Here is a 17,761-nt window from a genome sequence, read left to right on the forward strand (position 1 = left end):
TTTCACGCAAATAAAATCAAATAAAAAGCGAACAACAATAACGAGCAGGCAAAGGCTAAACAGGACACTCACGCACACACACACACTCACACGCTCTCGCAAGGAGAGCGAAACAGAGAGAGGAAGAGAGAGAGAGAGAGAGAGCAGGATGTACATAAGGACGAAGCATCACGTGCCGCACAGACGGCACTTCTACTGGGCAGGAGAAGCGGACCAACCAACGACGAGCAACCCCGTAATCGCAGTCCTGGGCACCCGGATGCTGCGTCCTGCGCCTGCCAGGACATTCTGCCACCGAGTTCAGTTCGAATTGAGCACTCGACGCGAACGCGACAACTGGCGGGTACAGACGAGAACTGAATCAGTACGGGTACGGATACTAGAGACTACGGAAATATAGAGCAGCCAGCTCCGTCGCGTTATGTCTACGGCCTTCCTCGTGGACAGTCTCCTGCACGCCCAGCAGACCTACACGGAAAGCCAGCTGAAGTCCAGCCTGAGCGAGATGCTCCTGTCGCGTCGGTCGGCCACGGGCACGGGAACGGATGCCGCGGATCCGGCGGACCAGTCCACCGAGTCCTGTGGCTGCTCCAAGTTGCGCGGCTACAAGTGTGACAAGTGCCGCGAAATCCGTGCCGAGAGTGTGGACAGCATCGAGGAGATGGACGAGGACGATGGTTCCTCCTCGGTGGACGAGATAGTCGCCGATATTGGCAGTGTCGAGGGCGAGGAGCCGCACATGGACCTCGACGAGGAGCTGGAGGAGGAGCTGGCCGACGTGGACGAGCCCGTGTCAATCAAATTGCCCAAGGTGGAGCCCAAGGAGCCCAGCATGCCGACCGTCGGCAATACCATCCTCAAGGATACCAACAGCAAGCCCATTCTCAAGTTCAGTGTCAGCGCGATCCTTGGCGACACCCGGGAAGGAGTCCGGGTCAGAAATGGTAAGACATGGTTGGGTACTACAAGTAGATGTCTTATTTTTGAACTTAGTAGTTTGCTTTGAGGTCCTTACGTTCTTCCTTCTCTTTGAATGGCACCCCTTTGTGTCTAAATGATTATATTTTATAATTACCTCAGCCCCTTCCAATTTTGAAGTGGCTCTAAGATAGTTTCCTCCAATTAGGTTTCCGCCGCGGGCTGCTTCAAAGAATGCTATAAAAAGGCTTGGCAATTAATTTGCCGTGGCTAATGCCGAATGAAAACAAAATACCGAACACAATTGCAATATGAAAAGCCAAAAGAATAACAAATCTGGCCCAAAAGTTTCCGCAGACTCCTCGCGAGGGTAGGACGCAAAGTCCTGGTACTTCGCAGTTGCCTTAGTTTTTACGCCGCGACTTTAATGTGTGTTGGCCTAAGTCCTCGGGGCGTTTCACCGCTGATCCTGCAGGCTGTAAAAACACAGCCAGGCCTAATCATGTTTAAATTATTGAGCCAAGCCCCTGAACACACAGCCGCATAACCAGTTCGTCCCATCCACATCCACATCCGCACTTCCGCCAGGATCTGCATGGGATATGGTGCGAAGGATCCTCTGCCGCGTGCTGCTTACAACGGGGGATGAGAATGAGAATGGGAATCCCTATGCCAGCTAGGACATGGAAAAGGTCCTGGGCGGGGGACAGAAGGTAGGCGTAGCCAATTGGCCATCAGTCAATGTAACAGCTCTGCCTTGGCCGTTTTTTAGTATTGTTCTCTTGTGTTTCTGGGGATTGTGGGATTTAATTATCATGTGATTATGGCATCGCGGCTTACTTTCCATATTAATGAGTGGGCAGGACCTTTTGATTTCCCGTATTTTATCACTATTTTTTATGAGATTTTATTGGCAATATTTTGGGGTTAAATCGTGCTGTTTTTTTATGACCAAAGCGTGGCAAAAAAGGTTGCTAAAATGCAGAAGTATGACTATTGATATGTATTATATTAGAACCAGAATAGCTCATACTATTTCAGCATAAGTAACTTTTAATGTCTTAATAACGCACCCATTAGGCACACACACATTCAAACTTTTTTCGACCATTAATCTCCTTCGCATATTCCAACTAATTGCCATCGCATTTCAATCAATAATCCACTTAGCACATTTTCCCCCCGAAATATGAACGGCTTTTTGCCCCAGAGCTTGCCACAAATGAACTTTTTTGCAGGGCCATAAACCAATAAGTCAAAAAACTTGCCACATTTTCGGAGCACAGATGCAGATACAGAAAAGTCGGTAAACCGCCGACGAACAAAACAAACAAAAGCGAACAATTATAACTTAATTTGTGCGCTCATTAGGCACACGTGTGCCACACACACACACACGCACTCCTACTCTCCTACACACACAAGGACAATCAAGGATGCCATATAGAAATGGAAATTTTCGGGGCTCCGCAGAGCAAAATGCCGTTGGCCACAGGAGTCAAAAGCATCGGATTGAACGCGCACACAATGTCACAACTAAAGAGGCGTTAATTCGTTAATTGTTTCAGTTCTCTAATCGAATTAAAATCATATCCTGGATATCCTGCAGCCACTGCCAGCCTGTCAGGATGTGTGGGGCAAATCAACATGGGGAAAAGCCGCCATGGCGGCTGCCTTTTTGGGGTGTTTAATTAGAAAATGAAATGCAGCCACGCAGGGCTCCAAGGGCGAGATTTCATCCCCCGATATCCTTCCCATACAAATGGGGATGCAGCATATCCTTCAAAGGCGCCAAACTTTGCTCTCAAGGTGCGAGCTCCTGCGTCTGTCTGTCTGCCTGCCTGTCTATATGTGTGTGTGCGTGAAGACCTTTATACCGGGGAGCTTGTGTTTGCTTTAATTATGCCAACTTCACACTGACACTTCAAAGCAGATTTCATTTCCCATTGTCTGCGCGCGTGTGTGTGTGTGTGAGGGGGTGTGGTGGTGATGGGGGTGGCACTTGGGGGCCATGGCGCCTGTCTGGAAATTCGCAAGACAGCACATAACGCGCTTCAACGACTCCTTGAGAATGAGCCAAGTCTCGGGGCAGGATAACGACTTTGGCAGATTGTTTTCAAGGCTGACAATCTGACACTTCAAAGTGGTTTTAAGCACAGAAGACTGAGAATTAATTAGCATACAACCAATGCGAAGTTGAAGGATACATCAAGTTACTATAATTTTACTTTTTTGAGTTTGATTAAATGCTACTCTATAGTTTTGCCAAGTGCCTCCATTTTGGACAGCGCTTTAGTGACTCACTCGCCACTAATGGTGCCGCCACTTCTCCTCCACAGAGTTCATGCAACCGCAGCATATATGGCCTTATCTGCAGCAAAACTTCATGCAGCAGCACTCGCATCAATATCAGCAACACCATCAGCAGCAGCATCCGCATCCCCACCCGCAACACCAGCCGCTGGCAGTGCCAGGACATCAGCACTCGCATCCGCATCCGCATCACCATCATCATCACCATCCGGGGGCGGGGCACGCCCACTTTCCGCATCCCGCATTTCTAACGCATCAACTGCCGCCGCATCAGCATCACCAGCAGCAGCAGCATGCACAGCAGCAACATCCCGGCAATAGTTGTCAACCGCAAACCGCATCCTCGTCGTCGTCACCTGGCAGCACAATTAGTGATAGCGACAACAATCACGGCGCATCGAGTGCCAATGGCAATGGCAGTGGCACTGGCAATTCTGGCCAGGATGGTCGACCGCACGAGCTGGCGAATCCCAATCCAGACGAGGACAGCAGCGCCAGTCGAAGATTAACGCAAGACAAGCAGCAGCAGCAACAACAGTTGCTGGGCGCCGGAGGAGCAGGAGGAGGTGGTGGTGGTGGCCATGGCCATGGACACCCGACTCCGCCGCCACCGCCTCCTCCGCCGGTGATTGCCAAGCCCATGCCCAGCCGCCCCACACCCTTCCTGCCGCACACCCTCAACCACCCGCACCTTCACTCGCTGCTGGCGCACTGTCGCAATCCCTACATGAGTGGTAAGATGCTCCAAAAAGATTACTACTCAAATTATGTTAGGTATATAAATCGGCTTTTAGAAAAATATAGTAAATATATCCTTAGAATAATCTAATAGATTCAATTTCTCAAATTCAAAAGTTAATTTTTAAGTGTAATGCCCCTAATGGTCGAATATATCAAATGTCACATCCCCAACCAGAGTCCAGAGCCACCCGCTGTGCCCATTAACAAGTGTTTTGGTCTAATGCATTTCCTCTCTCTTCCCCTCTCCGCCCGGCAACAATTGCAGTTGGCGCCCAAGTGTTCCCCCTGCCTCCTGGCCAGGGATTCCCCTGGGCCCACTCGACGCGTGGCAAGCCCCGCCGTGGGATGATGCGGCGTGCCGTCTTCTCAGGTGCGTAGTTGGGGCACCCACTCCCGAAGGGGTTCAACTAATGGTCGCTCTCCCATTGCAGATTCCCAGAGGAAGGGTCTGGAGAAGCGGTTCCAGCAGCAGAAGTACATCAGCAAGCCGGACCGCAAGAAGCTGGCCGAGAGACTGGGACTGAAGGATTCTCAGGTGAGATGAGTTATATGTTTATAATTGCCGATATAACACTGCTATGGAGCAATGATTCATGTGGTTAATCATGCCGATTTTCGTTTATATAACACAAGTGATTGGGGATTATACAACTGGGGGCATAGCTCAGGGGTAGAGCGTTCGACTGCAGATCGACAGGTCCCTGGTTCAAATCCGGGTGCCCCCTACTTACATTTTTGGCTTTCATTTATTTTGTTGATATTAAATGGGAAAGTAGGGCTATTAATTAAGTTATCTAGATTTTGTTGTGCTTATAAAAGTCTTAATTATATATTTATAACAAGTATCAAGCATTTCTTATTCCTCCATTCGTATGATTATTGCATCATTCATTTAAGATATTTGCAATAACGATATTTCCCCATTTCACTCAAAGGTATAGTTTAAACTTATTGCACCGATGAAAGTGCCTAAAAGAGTGCAAGGTTTTACATTATTTATACATTTTGTACAGATTCTCAAAGTATATATATATATATATGTTCCCAATTTCCACGAAAGAACATAAAATAATTCCTTTCGCTGCAGTTTATAAGCTCTTTGTTTTGAAGTTATATAATTACTAGTTTGGCGACCAAATTAATTTATTGCGTCTAGTTTGCCGTCGTTTTTGCACCACACATGTGCCCTAATTTCCCTAAACTTTCCCCCCAACAACACTCAATTAGCATTTCAAAACCCATTTGCCCAGGCAAAAACTTTACCCACTAAACTGAGTAAATTTCGTGTAAGCCATTCATAAACAAAACAAAAATCAATAAGCGTAATGAGCGCAGAATTATGCCATTATAAATTATATTTAACCGCTTACGAAAATTTCGTGTTGCCAACTTTTCGAATCAGCTTTAATAAGCAGACAACAAAGGCAGTTCGCATAGTATAAAGTGGCCAAAACCACTTCGCTTTGGTTCAAACCAAAAAAGCGAGCGGAGTGGGGAAAACTCCGCCCTGGAAGCTCGGCGGCAATGGCTGCGCACGGGAAAATGGCAGAAAAGCGGAAGAGCGGAAAATGGGAGGGGGTTCAGTGCTCCTTGAAATGCGCAGTCGCCTTCTTATGTATATATATACACTATATATACAGCTGATATATAGCCGAGGTCGAGGTGGCATTATAATGAAATTATAACGAGCTGTAAGAAATTCATGTCGCCTGAGACGGCGGCCAGTTTTCATTGATTGCGCTGCGCACTTTTTTCCCAGCCCGGCGGCATGCAATAATTAAATTAATTTTTGTAAGCCCAAAGGAGCCCTTTTCGCTTTCACAGCGCGGCGAACAATTTGCGTGGCCAATTCGGTCGTGTCACAATGTAATCGATCACAACTCAATCACGGCCAGAAGTCATCCCCTGAAATGCTGATGATGATGATGATGATGAGGAGGCTGCTGATGACTGACAATGTCACGCCAAATTAGTGCAGCTCTTTTTGCAGCATTTCGCTGGCAAATGATTCATAAAAATTTCATAATTGCACAATAAGCGTGTCCAGTTGCAGGCAACTCAGGAATTCATCAACTCATCATCGGCCAGGTCACGCCCCTTTCGGTGAAACATTTGCCCCATCGATCACTTACGCCCTAATGATCTTATAATGTCCGCGTCCGGAAAAAAGATCGTCCAGTATTTCATTTGTGAATATGTATCTGTGAGATGGAAATTGCGAAATCTGCTTCACAAGCTACGGCGTTGAATAATGGTGATTGTGAAATGATTGATTTTAGCTGGATGGGTTGCTTTAAATTTATGGAGTTTGCTTAGTTCCACGTGGATCAGTGAACCCGCCTGCATTGTAAATTTCCTTGTAATGAACCACTTTTATGTGCAGTCTATTATAAGTTTTCAGTCTCAGCTGTTTTTGCTAATATACTTGCGGCTATGATATATATATATATATATATATATTTTTGGTTCAAACTTATTCTCCTGAAAGTTTCAACTATTATTTGATGATCATTGCCTAGACTTCAGCTATAAATCTTCGGCTTGAACACTTGAAACTGCAGTTTGTCAAAGTGTGAAAATGGAGAGCGAGTCAAATGGTAAAACAAAAGGCAGGAAAAAACCCAGCGATGAAAAAAGCTGAAAGAAAACTCGGTGGCTACGGCAAAAATGTCAGAAAAATTCGCAATCAAATCGCAGCGGGTGTCCAGCTTGCGGTGACCGGAGCCCGGGAAGCTGGACACAGGACTCTGGATCCTGGCATCTGTATCCTGGGTGGGGAATTGTGACGGGGACACAGGACAAAGGACACACAAAGTGTTGGCCAGCCGGCGGCGATGGGAGCTCCATTAACGATGGCTTTCTAACGAGTGGCTTGGGTGCGGATCTGGGGTTCCATTTTCCCATGTGGAGTGGGTGATGAACGAGTGCGGATATTCACACTCGAGTGACACAGGTTGAGAGTGTGTGGGTGTGTGAGTGAGTCCTTGTGGCCGCCTGCTTGAGTGTGGGTGCATTGCACTGCGCCTAGTTGTATGCAACATGATTTAAGGGCCTCCATCCTTGCTTTTACTGCACTTTTTGCGGCCGCTTGTTGTTCACTTTGCTGCACAGTGCGCGCCATAAATATCAGCACACATTGCACTGCCCTGCAATTGGTGGTCCGGGTGGACTGGGCTCAGGACTTTAACCGGACTCCATTGTCCAGTGTCGCGTGCCCTGCGGTTTGGCAAACGCTGCATTGATGACGATGCCCAGGTGATTCATCATTTCGAGTGTTGTTCATTGCAACGTTTATTGCGATTTTTACAAACGCACTCGAAAAGTCGCTGGCGCCCGAAAACCGAAGCGTTTATTGCGGCCAACGCGATTTATGGGCGGTTTTTGGTTTCACTTTTTTGGATGCAGGTCACGTTCCGAGTGTTATTAACTAATGGATTGATCTGTGTCCAGAATGCATTATTAGCTGGCAGGTCTGGTGCCAAATATCTGGGAACTATAGTGAGCAGTGCCGTCGAAAATAGATAGTTATTAGCATGTGAATAGTTATTACTCAGTCATGCTGGCTATATTTAATGACTAAAAAAAGGAATATGAAAGTGAGATTACTTAGCAAAAAGCTTAGAGAACCGTATATCTCAATCCTCCCCATTCAGCAGATGCATATCTGCATTGAACAGTATAACTGAGGATTCATGAACTCAATATAATCCCATGGCGCACACTCCTTCAATCAGTCACGCCCCTTCGAGGGCGAACTGCAAGTGACAGTTACCAGCCTCATAATCCGCTGGCTATAAATTTAATTGCCATTAATGGCACTCGAAGACAAAGGCGGTGGGAAATGGGAAAAGGGGAAACGGGAAAGCTGAAAGTTGGCCGCAGGCGGCTGCCAAAATCACGCGGCGGAAATGAAAACATCTTGAGGCCAAATGCGATTTGCATTTTTAAATCAATACGCAAGGACTCAAGGACTCAAAAAGACCAGGATCGGGAATATATATATTCATATATATGTGTGTGTGTGTGTGCGGACACTTCAACCCCCGCACACACGTGTCTGGCCTGCTGCCCTCTCTTTCGCACAGAGCAACTTTTTAAGTGTCGTGTCCAAAACAAATTCGTCTGTTTTTGATTTGTCGAAAAATGGGGGAGCGAAAAAAAAGGAATCGCGCAGCTCGAATAAAGGAAATTCCCGCCAACGCCCGGCAATCAACTGTGGAATTTCCACCCATTTCCCCACATCTCTCTTTCACTCCCCTGGCATTTTCACGTTATAAATATTTTTATTTTCCATTTCGTCTGGATTGTCTTTTGTGTACTCTGCCCGGATTCACGGGGGGATTCCCACAGCATTCGCTTGTCTGCCTCTATTTGGTTCGCAATTTCGATTTCTTTCGCGGTGGCGACAGAAGCCAGCGGCTTTAAATCAAATTGCACAATAAATAATCCCCGAATGGGAATCGAGGGTATTTAACAACGCATATGGGTTGGTCTTTTATGCTATTTGCTTCGGTTTTATGGTCCTTGTAATCCTTGAATCTAGTTTAGTGGTTTATAATCAGAAAGAAGTTGATGAGATTTGAGATAAAAAGTTAAACTAAAGGATTGTGTAATTAGCTTTGAAAAATAATATAATATCCTTTTTTGATCCTTTGACTTCCCAAATTAAAGAACACTTAAGCATAACTCGCATTTCATTTCAATTTGCCAATTTGCAACCCCCTCGACGCCGAACGATTGGCGAACATTAAAAACCATCATTCGCAGCTTTGGTTACAAAATAAATTGTTGACAAATTGCTAAATAAACGGTCGTGGTCCACAGGCCAAAGTATTTGGCAAGCACTTGGCCTGCTCCTCCCGAAACAATAACCACAAAAAGGGGAGGAAATGGGCAATGGAAATGGACCGTGGTCAGTAACCCAAAACGCACTGCCAACTGCCGCCGGAATGACTTTCGCAAATAGTAGCAGACTATTTAATACGCTATTACGCAGCATATCGAATGACATCCTCGGTGCCCAAATGGGCTGGCAGCCTGCTCCTGGGTGGAATATATATATATACTATATCCATCCCCGACATCCAGCCTCATTAGTTAACATATGTTGCCGAAGCCAGGATTCGGGATTTGGGACTCGAGACTCCCCCACGAAAACAACAGCTTGTGCTCATTGCCCAAAGTCAATTTTCGGCACAAAAAGAAGTGTAGCGAGGGGAGGTAGGAAAGTTCGGTGGAAGGGAGCAATTTGTAGCCCACTTTCCGCCCGACTCCTCCGGGTTGGTTTATAAAAACTTCAAACGAATTCCATGCGCGTTATGCTGGCAGCGTGTCAGAAAAATATGTTACTTATCGTTTTGGCTTACTGTCAATGGAATGGGCCCAAATTCCTCGGGGGGAGAATTATATTGAGAGGTAGGGTCTTAACAAAGTGGCAAAACGTTTAGCCGGACTTCGAGATGAGATGGGTGCTTAAGAACTGTATTTGGAGATGTGAATTACTTTAGTCTAGAATGAAATTGTGATGAAGACCAGTAGTTATTAAAGTATTATTATCCAGGAAGTATGAATCCGGATTCTCCAGGAGAATTAAGAACACAAATAATGCAACGTACATAATTTAAACTGCATTCTAATTGGCCACTTTCTATTCAACTTCTGATTTATAAATTTATACTGCTAACAAACTAAATCAAACAGCTATTAAAATGATGACATGACAATATTATCCTGGCTTATTCCATAACAATTTAATACAATATACTACATAAAACAAACAAGCCTTCTATTCGAAACCGCTAATTGCTATTCACAACAATTGAATTTTAGTATTTGTCGCCTCGCACAGATATTTGCATAAGTTTAATTATTATATGAGCGGCGAAAAATGAAGCGAATATTTTTGTGTTAGACAGTAATTGCGGTTTGGTCGGTTGGCGAAGGGGGAAAGGGGAAAGGGGGGAGGGGAACTCGTTACATGGCCAATATTTGTTAACAAGCCGGACTAACATCGCACAACTAAACGCCGCTCATTTGGGGGTCTATCGAGTGCAGTTGATAATTCTATAATTTCCGAAGCGGATTGTTAATCAGGGAATTTCTGAACTGAACCGAATCTGGTTTTGGAGCACTACATGCTCATCGAGGAACAACAGCTGAACAAGGAGCGGAGATGTCCAGACGCCGCTCCTTGGCACACTAAACTGCACGCTTTATAATTAATTTCCATCAGAAACAGACGATGACAAGATGACGACGGTGGTCCAGAGTGGTCCCAAAGTTCCATTCCTCCCTCATTAAACGACTGACTTTCGGCCGGAGCCATAATCATTAATCTTATCGCCGCCTGAGCTTATTATTTCAATTGCTGGATGGCGGGGTTGCCGGAAAATGGGAAAATCTGGCTTTCCACCGCACAGACGCTGAAAAACTCGATGACCGGAAGTAAGCGGAACAGCGAACCGAGAAGCCCAGAGAGAACCCAAAATCAGGCACGTGCCACTGGGAGTTGGGTGTTTCCAAGGAATCTCTGCGGTTAATCGGTTGTTCAACATGTCAGCGGCTTTTCATGGCCGTTGTTTACTTATTTATTTATAAATGCAAGAGCTTAAGTCTAATTGAGGGGGCCCCCCACCTATTTTACGCATCAATTTGCTTTAAATTTCACATCAAGTCACAATCTAATTACCGCCGGGGAGTGGGTCTCCCATAAATTGTTGCAAATTGTTGTGCCTGGCTACAAAGTGCGAATGTCCTGCTGTGTCGCAGACTCACAAGGAGCAGGGGGGCAGGACTGCACAATAACTCAAATACAGCTCATGGAGGAGCGGTGGGCCAAGGACTCTGCCCGGCGAGTCCTGCAATCTGCTTCAAGTGTCCCAGCTAGCCTGTCAGATGCAGGGAGCTAAGCCCTCCACCGAAGGATAGCAGGAAGTGAGTTACAGGACTTACAGCATTTTTGCTGGACCCACTTTGCAGCCTGCACCGTGGGAGGAGTATACATAAATAAATAAATATCAAATGTAGATTATGAAAGGGCACTTCAAGTATTGGGATTTTAAAAGGAGTTGGTAGCATTTAGATTACTTATATATACAAATTATTTATTTCTCATCAAGATAGTTTATGTATTGCAAACAGGGGATGTAGATTAAGGGAAGTAAGGGTTGTTAGTTATGATAAACTGTTGACCAACTGCTTTTGCACCACTGTGCGGCCTCTAATCAATTTGTAGCCGCTTTGGGTAAATGTCTCTAATTTGCATTTATTATGGATATGCCCGTCGTCTGGCGATGGCAGTGCAGTTCAAACTTCTGGCCGGTCCACGGCCACGCCCCCACACACGACCCGCCCCAATGGGGTGGTGGCGGGCGGATCTGTATGGGTTCTGTGCGAGATTCAATTTGCCACAGAAAAGTTTTCGTCGGATAGCCAGCAGAAGTTTGTTTTCCCAAAAGCGGATTCCGATACCCACACCACTCATACACCCCGACGGCCATGAAAAGTTCCAGATCTATAGTCATCCCAGCTCTGCTGCTCCGGACAGCTTTCCATCCACTGGACAGTCGCAATTTACCCATTTCAATGCAACTCCAGAGTGTTTTTTTCAAACCCATCTATCGCCTTCATTTGCAGGTGAAAATTTGGTTTCAAAACCGGCGCATGAAGTGGCGGAACTCCAAGGAGCGGGAACTCCTGGCCAGCGGCGGTTCCCGCGACCAGACGCTGCCCAACAAGAACAATCCAAATCCCGACTTGAGCGATGCCAAGTGCGATCGTCCGCTGACGCCCCTCTCGCCCTCCCTGCTCTCGCCCAATGGGAGTGCCACGCCCCCACCGCCGGGAGCGGTGGCCAAGGACGAACCGCCGACGGCAGCTGTCACGCCCAAGTCCCCGCAATCCGTCAGCAGCAGGAGCTCCCCCTCCGTGGGCTATGGCCTCCAGATCAGCTCGCCGCCTCCGCTCCTCACCAGCCTCAAAATGGGCGATCAATCGGCGACGGCCACGCCCACTCCGCTGCCGGGCACAACGGTGTCATCCGCCGCCTCCTCGCCGCCCGGTGTGACTGCCTCCGAGTTCCAGGCCAAGATCAATGCCGAGATGCAGAAGCAGCTGGTGGCCGCCGATCTGAAGTTCAAGCTGGAGAACAGTATCCAGGAGGCCAAGCAGCGCAGGTTCGAGCAACTGCAGCAGCAGCTGCACCACTCCCCGCATTTCAGTGCCATGCGAGAGGTGGAGCTGGCCGCCGCCGCCGCGGCTGCGCAACTGCATCATCATCACCAGCAGCAGCAGCAACAACAGCAACAGCAGCAGCACGCGCAGCAACAGCATGCGCAGCCGCAGCACCAAGGTGGCTCCGAGTTCATGAAGCTCTACTACGATGACTACGACGACTCCAACTCGGATAGTGACGAGGAGATCAGCGTGACGTGATTTGCGACTGGAGACGAAGATGGAGCTGCAACGGGCCGTGTACATATATGTTTTAATTGTAAATTTATTGATGCATTCAACTTATTGTATTTAATATGTGTATGATATTTTTTCGAATTTAAATTCCAAAACGAAATAAACTTCTTTGAAAATCATAATGCCCATACTGATGCAAGGATCACTTGATACTTCAGCAACCAACGCTGATCAGGAATATATAGGTTTTATTAGGTGGCTTAAAACGAACTAAAGATAAAATCATTTCGTAGTAACATTAGTAAGTGTGTGTACAGAATACTGAGCCAACAACCTCGGCTGGGACTTACAAACTATAAATCACTCTTTCGACTAAACTAGGACAGTTAACAGATTGCGACTGGTCTTTGTACATGGAGGTTACATGGAGGTTACACAAGGAATTCGCCGGTGGGGAGCGTCGATCCCCGCCAGAGTTCGAGTTTTGGCTTCGAGTTCTATTCGTCGTCAATGCGAATAGCATGGTTCACATGGCCCTCGTCAGTTGTGAGCTCTCGCGGATCGCCAATCACCGTCGTGGTGGTGTACTGCACCTGCGAGTCGCTCTTGAAGATCTCCTCCGACACGGCGGGATTGTCGATGCCCTTGCCGGTGATCTTCAGCACATTGCGTCGCTGGATGAAGTCAATGATCAGCGAAATGAACCAGCCCAGAAAGACGGTGAGTAGACAGCCGATCATGCTGTACCACATGTAGCTCAGCCGGAAAATGGGCCAAGATCTGTAATTTCTGGGTTAAGTAAACTATATATTAAGTTCCTAAAATGTTATCTTACGTGAATCCCCCCTCCTCAATGACTTCCACAGGTTCTGTTAGCAAGCTGCCAATGATGTTCGTCATGTTCACATGGCAGTCGCATTTGTCGATGGATGTGGGCAACGCGGGCTGCTCCACACTCACAATTTGGGCCACCACGCCCACGAATATAACCAGGGCCAGGGACAAGAGTCCTCCGTAGAAGGCGCCCTTGGTATTTGCCTGTTTGCAGGCGATTCCCAGGACGAAGAGACCCAAGGTGACACCACCAATCAGTCCATTGAGGGTCAGCGTGGCCTGCAGGACTCCCCCCAGATGCTCCACTATGAAGACCAAACCGAAGGAGGCGATGCCAAAGCCCAGGGACATCCACTTGGCATAGGTGGCTCCCTTCTCTGGTGAGATTTTGATGTTCATGCCATTGACCAGCAGATCCTCGCAGGTCACGGCGGACAGGGAGTTCAAGGCAGAGGCCACGGTTCTGTTTTTGAAAAGGGAAAAACTTTAAATAAGACTTCCATATGGTCTCCTGGAGTTTAAGAGCTCACCCCAAACTGGCAGCAAAGATGCCAGCCACAAAGATCCCCGCCACGGAGCTAATGTGCTCGTAGGTATTAATCACGTAGTAGGGCAACAACTGATCCGTGGCGGAAATGCGTCCCGCAGTCAAAGGATCGCAGTCCGCATAGTGGGTGAAGACCATCAGACCCGTGTAGAAGTTCAACAGGAAGACCACAATCAAGCCGATAATGGCAAAGCCCAGAGCAATCTTGGCCAGCCTCAAGGACTTCAAGGACATGCATTTCTGAACAGACGCCTGGTTGGTGCAGAACAGCGAGGTCCAGTAGAAAAAGCCACCAATGACCACCGACCAGACGGTGTGGCGTGTTGTGGGATCGGGATCCATGCTGCAGGATTAACGATTTTATAAAGGTCCTTGGATTCATTTGGCTTAACTCACTTGAAGAACTCCAAGCGATTGTGGTCGGAAGCTGTCTGAAAGACCTCGATTGGATTGCCACTATAGAAGCAGCCCAATCCTACGATCAGCACCAAGGATACAGCCAGGACAGCAGCCTGAAAGGATTCAGATATATCTTCTCATATAGGAGAGTTGCCCCATCTCGGAACTCACCTGGAAGGAGTCGGCAATGACCACAGCCTTCATGCCTCCCTGTGAGGAGTAGAAAACGCAAACCACATAAATCAGGACCACAGCGATTTTGGTGTCCAGTCCCGTGGCCTTGGACAGAGCAATTGCCGGGGCTAGGACTGCCACAGCCGTGTAGAAGCACATCTGGAGAAGGAGTTTATGTAAATATCATCCTTCTTCTAGTGAAATCCCAGAACCCACCTGAATGACATAGAGCACTGCACCCAGAATCCTGATCTCCTTGCCAAACCGAATGCCCAGATACTCGTAGCAGCTGGTGAGCTCCATTTTGAAGTAAATGGGATAGAAGATCTTCACAGCCACCGGAATGACCAGCACCATGGGTATTACGATGAGCACAAACTGGGTGCCCTGGAAGTACATCTCGGAGGGATTTCCCAGCAGTTCGATGGCCGTGATGAAGCTGGTCGTGAGACTGAGTGTCACCGGGAAGATGCTCATCTCGGAGCCCAGCAGGAACTCGTTGGACGAGCTGCCGCCCTTCTGGAAGAAGCCATAGAAGATGCCGATGCCCAGCGAGATGACCAGCATGCCCAGCAGGATCACGTAGTCGTAGCCCGAGAAGGTGGCCTTGTGACTGGGCGCACTGCATTCCTCCAGCTCCCCGGAGGCGGGAATCTGTTGGTTCTTGAAGGCTCTCAGGAGCAGGGTGGCGGCATTATCGAACTCCACATGCTCCTGGGATTCGCTGGGCGACTCCCCGCGCACGATCAAGTACTTGTGGCTGGAATCCAAGAGAGCAGATCCTCCTGGAGTCGGAGACCGTTCCTGCAGGGCCAATGCGGTTATAGAATGTGCCAGGGCGCACAGGGTCAGCAACTTCAGAATGGTGTCCTGGGTGGCGAACATCCTGGATCACGAGCAAGGACTAGGGATGGGGATCGAAGGATGGCGATTTCCGGGAGATCACTTTCTCCAGCCGACTTTCCACCCGGCGACGTGTGTGCAAACTGAAATGAGATCGGATCGGAAGCGATTTAGACTTGGATCACTGGCAAGATCAAGGTTCGCGAAGAGGAATTGCAACGAGGCGGCATTACAAAGCGACATCGCACCGTGGGTGTCACACTTGGTGTCATCTTGGGGCCCATTAATTAATTAACCAAACGATCTGGATCTGTGCCTCTGGATCCGGAGGAGGGGAGGCCATCGACCATTGGCCAGCGTCTCATGTTCAAGTACAAATACATTATTTCCTTATACAAACAATTCCATTTGAGCGTAATTGCTTTATGATTAATATGTTTTCTTCATGGGGCGGCAGTCAAGGCAACGTTTTTTTTTTCGGGTGATATTTCTTTTTCGGATTGTGGATTTCGGATTCCCAGATCCAGAGTTATGGCACTTTTGGAGTTACAAGTGGACGGGCGAAGAGCAAGAAGGCCCAACAGAAAGCTGCCTCAAACTGGTCGTTGATTTATTCAAACTGGTTATTTCTGGCCAAAAGAAATCGCACGGCTTGCAAGTGGTAAGGAATTTGGTAAGATATTTGGTTTAATGCCACGCAAATTCTAGGATGCATTCCATTGCGTAATGGTACTCGATCTGTAACACACTTCTCTGTGGCACCACGTAGTTTATTTCCATTTCCTTGCTGATTTATGCAATTACTTGTCGTTTTAATTGTCAAGTATTTGAATTCATTACACAAGCCTTATCTTTGAGTAACTTGAATTTATTACACATGCCTCCGTCTCCTCTTAATTGTTAAATCATAAAACACACATTCTGCAACCGATCAACGATGGCAATCACTTCCCATTCAATTGATCCCCAACACTCGACAATTACTCTTGATGAGACCAGAAGCCATGGCGCCTCCCGCCTCCTCCTCCTCCTGCCTCTTCTGCCCCCGCCCACTTTTCCGGCCAATCAAACCATTTGAGAAAAGCTGCTCCTGTGCGACATGGACATGTATGCAGCATATGGCCTGAATGGCGAATAGATAGGGCTACAATGTTTGAGCGAAAATGGGGAGTGCGAGCGCGCCAATCGAGATTTAAGCGAATTCAACTGGTTTAGATCGGTGGCCATTGGACTGAGCCGGATTGCGCCGGTTTGGGCCAGAAATTCGCCATCGCTCGGCGAATCTTCGAAGAGCAGCTTCCAAGTCTCCGAAGGCAAGGCCGGAAACTAAGAGCAAAAGGCCCGACCAAAAGAGATGGCTAGCTGCACAGAGAGAAAACACCAGTAAGGAATGGTCTAGGCTCCTTCTAGTTTCTGGCTCATCTTGGAATATAATATTATATATTTTATTCAAGCTTACAAACTTCTAATCTAAACTAAGAAACTATACTTATTGTTTATTTGTTTGTTGGCTATTTATCTTTGGGGTGAAACCCGTTTTCCTTGGTGGAGGAACACACGGGTCAAATGAATTGTGGGCTCTGGTTGAGGACAGGCGTCTGGCTTAATTGGTGGACTTTCCCCCAGCCCATTCCAAGGGCCCTTCGCTTCCATTAAATGGCATCATCATCGTCTTCGAGCCCAATTAATATGCGTGTTTTGTTTTGCTTTCCTCGGTTTTTTTATCTCGTCTGGGCGAACTGGCTTCTATTCTATTATAATTAATTCAAACAAAATAGACCGCTTGACAAGTTGGCAGAAGATACCAATCGCAAGCAGGGCGATTTTCCACGACCACGACAGCTGCCAAACATTACCTAGTTCAACTGCGAGATTAGCCGGCTCAAAAACAGAGTGAAGTAACAAGTGACAATATTTAAATGCCTTCGGAATGGGGATAAATACTTTCAGGGTTATTAGCTTGTACGGCAAATGCATTTTACAAACTGTTTTTGCCCTCGCAACTTTTTACTCTAGTTAGCCATGAGTAATTGGAATACATTTCCTTTTGGCTAATACTTTTTACCGTTCTGGCAACTACCAATTATACTGTCTTGTTTGTGCTTATCAGTGATACATTTCGAAATAACTCACTGCCATGAATTGCCGCTTTCACTGATCACAAACTGATCTACTTCTCACCTTGGTTAGTAATTTTCCAATTCGTCAAATTCGATATCCTTCGGTTGTCGTCTTCGTTTAGCTCTCAAATGGAATTAGGTTTGCTGCACTGTATCTTAGAAATGTTCTGAACTGGATTTGCAATATAGTGCCACGATTGTTTCTGTATTTCATTAACGTGTTTTCTTAGTTAGTCACAAAACAAACTGATCACTGCTTGGATTTGGTCCCTCGAGCCGAGTCCTTTCCGTAGTTATCTTCACTTTGAGCACTAGTTGTTTCCCTGTTTTCCCAGCTCGTCGATCGCTGTTCGAACGTATTGACAATTTTTAAATGAATGAGTTTTGCAAGCGGCCGTTACGCTATTTTATACAACACCCAAGGCGGCGCAGGCAAATCACAGATCTCGGATCTCAGGCCTCG

The 17,761-nt window shown here is 47.1% G+C and overlaps 2 protein-coding genes and 1 non-coding gene across 3 annotated transcripts; 2 read left to right on the forward strand and 1 right to left on the reverse strand.

Annotated features, from left to right (window-relative positions):
* The first annotated feature begins 277 nt into the window (after positions 1 to 277).
* On the forward strand, positions 278 to 12,730 carry LOC6736433 (bromodomain-containing protein 4B). Its single transcript, XM_039293813.2, has 5 exons — positions 278 to 944; positions 3,258 to 3,965; positions 4,238 to 4,342; positions 4,404 to 4,507; positions 11,608 to 12,730. Exons 1-5 carry the CDS (start codon positions 422 to 424, stop codon positions 12,403 to 12,405), a joined length of 2,238 nt encoding a protein of 745 aa, XP_039149747.1. The 5' UTR covers positions 278 to 421; the 3' UTR covers positions 12,406 to 12,730.
* On the forward strand, positions 4,626 to 4,697 carry Trnac-gca. The gene has a single exon. It is a non-coding gene; the product is annotated as a tRNA-Cys (tRNA).
* Positions 12,588 to 17,678, reverse strand: LOC6736435 (sodium-coupled monocarboxylate transporter 1). The gene is made up of 7 exons (XM_016170432.3): positions 17,360 to 17,678; positions 14,552 to 15,321; positions 14,333 to 14,494; positions 14,159 to 14,274; positions 13,746 to 14,105; positions 13,217 to 13,678; positions 12,588 to 13,161 (listed from the first exon to the last, which is right to left on the reverse strand). The coding sequence occupies exons 2-7, from the start codon at positions 15,218 to 15,220 to the stop codon at positions 12,879 to 12,881; spliced, it is 2,052 nt and encodes a 683-aa protein (XP_016029945.1). The 5' UTR covers positions 15,221 to 15,321; positions 17,360 to 17,678; the 3' UTR covers positions 12,588 to 12,878.
* Positions 17,679 to 17,761: the final 83 nt, after the last annotated feature.

This window comes from Drosophila simulans, chromosome 3L (assembly GCF_016746395.2).
Source record: "Drosophila simulans strain w501 chromosome 3L, Prin_Dsim_3.1, whole genome shotgun sequence".
Taxonomy (NCBI): domain Eukaryota; kingdom Metazoa; phylum Arthropoda; class Insecta; order Diptera; family Drosophilidae; genus Drosophila; species Drosophila simulans.

Bases quoted from the DNA above. Each gene is read 5' to 3' on its own strand.
- LOC6736435 (XM_016170432.3), bottom strand. From the start codon at position 15,220: ATGTTCGCCACCCAGGACACCATTCTGAAGTTGCTGACCCTGTGCGCC. The intron at 13,679-13,745 runs GTGAGCTCTTAA...TTTCAAAAACAG, and splicing joins ATCTTTGCTGCCAGTTTGGG to AACCGTGGCCTCTGCCTTGA. The intron at 13,162-13,216 runs GTAAGATAACAT...CAGAAATTACAG, and splicing joins ATTGAGGAGGGGGGATTCAC to ATCTTGGCCCATTTTCCGGC.
- LOC6736433 (XM_039293813.2), top strand. From the start codon at position 422: ATGTCTACGGCCTTCCTCGTGGACAGTCTCCTGCACGCCCAGCAGACC. The intron at 4,343-4,403 runs GTGCGTAGTTGG...CTCCCATTGCAG, and splicing joins GCGGCGTGCCGTCTTCTCAG to ATTCCCAGAGGAAGGGTCTG. The intron at 4,508-11,607 runs GTGAGATGAGTT...CTTCATTTGCAG, and splicing joins TGGGACTGAAGGATTCTCAG to GTGAAAATTTGGTTTCAAAA.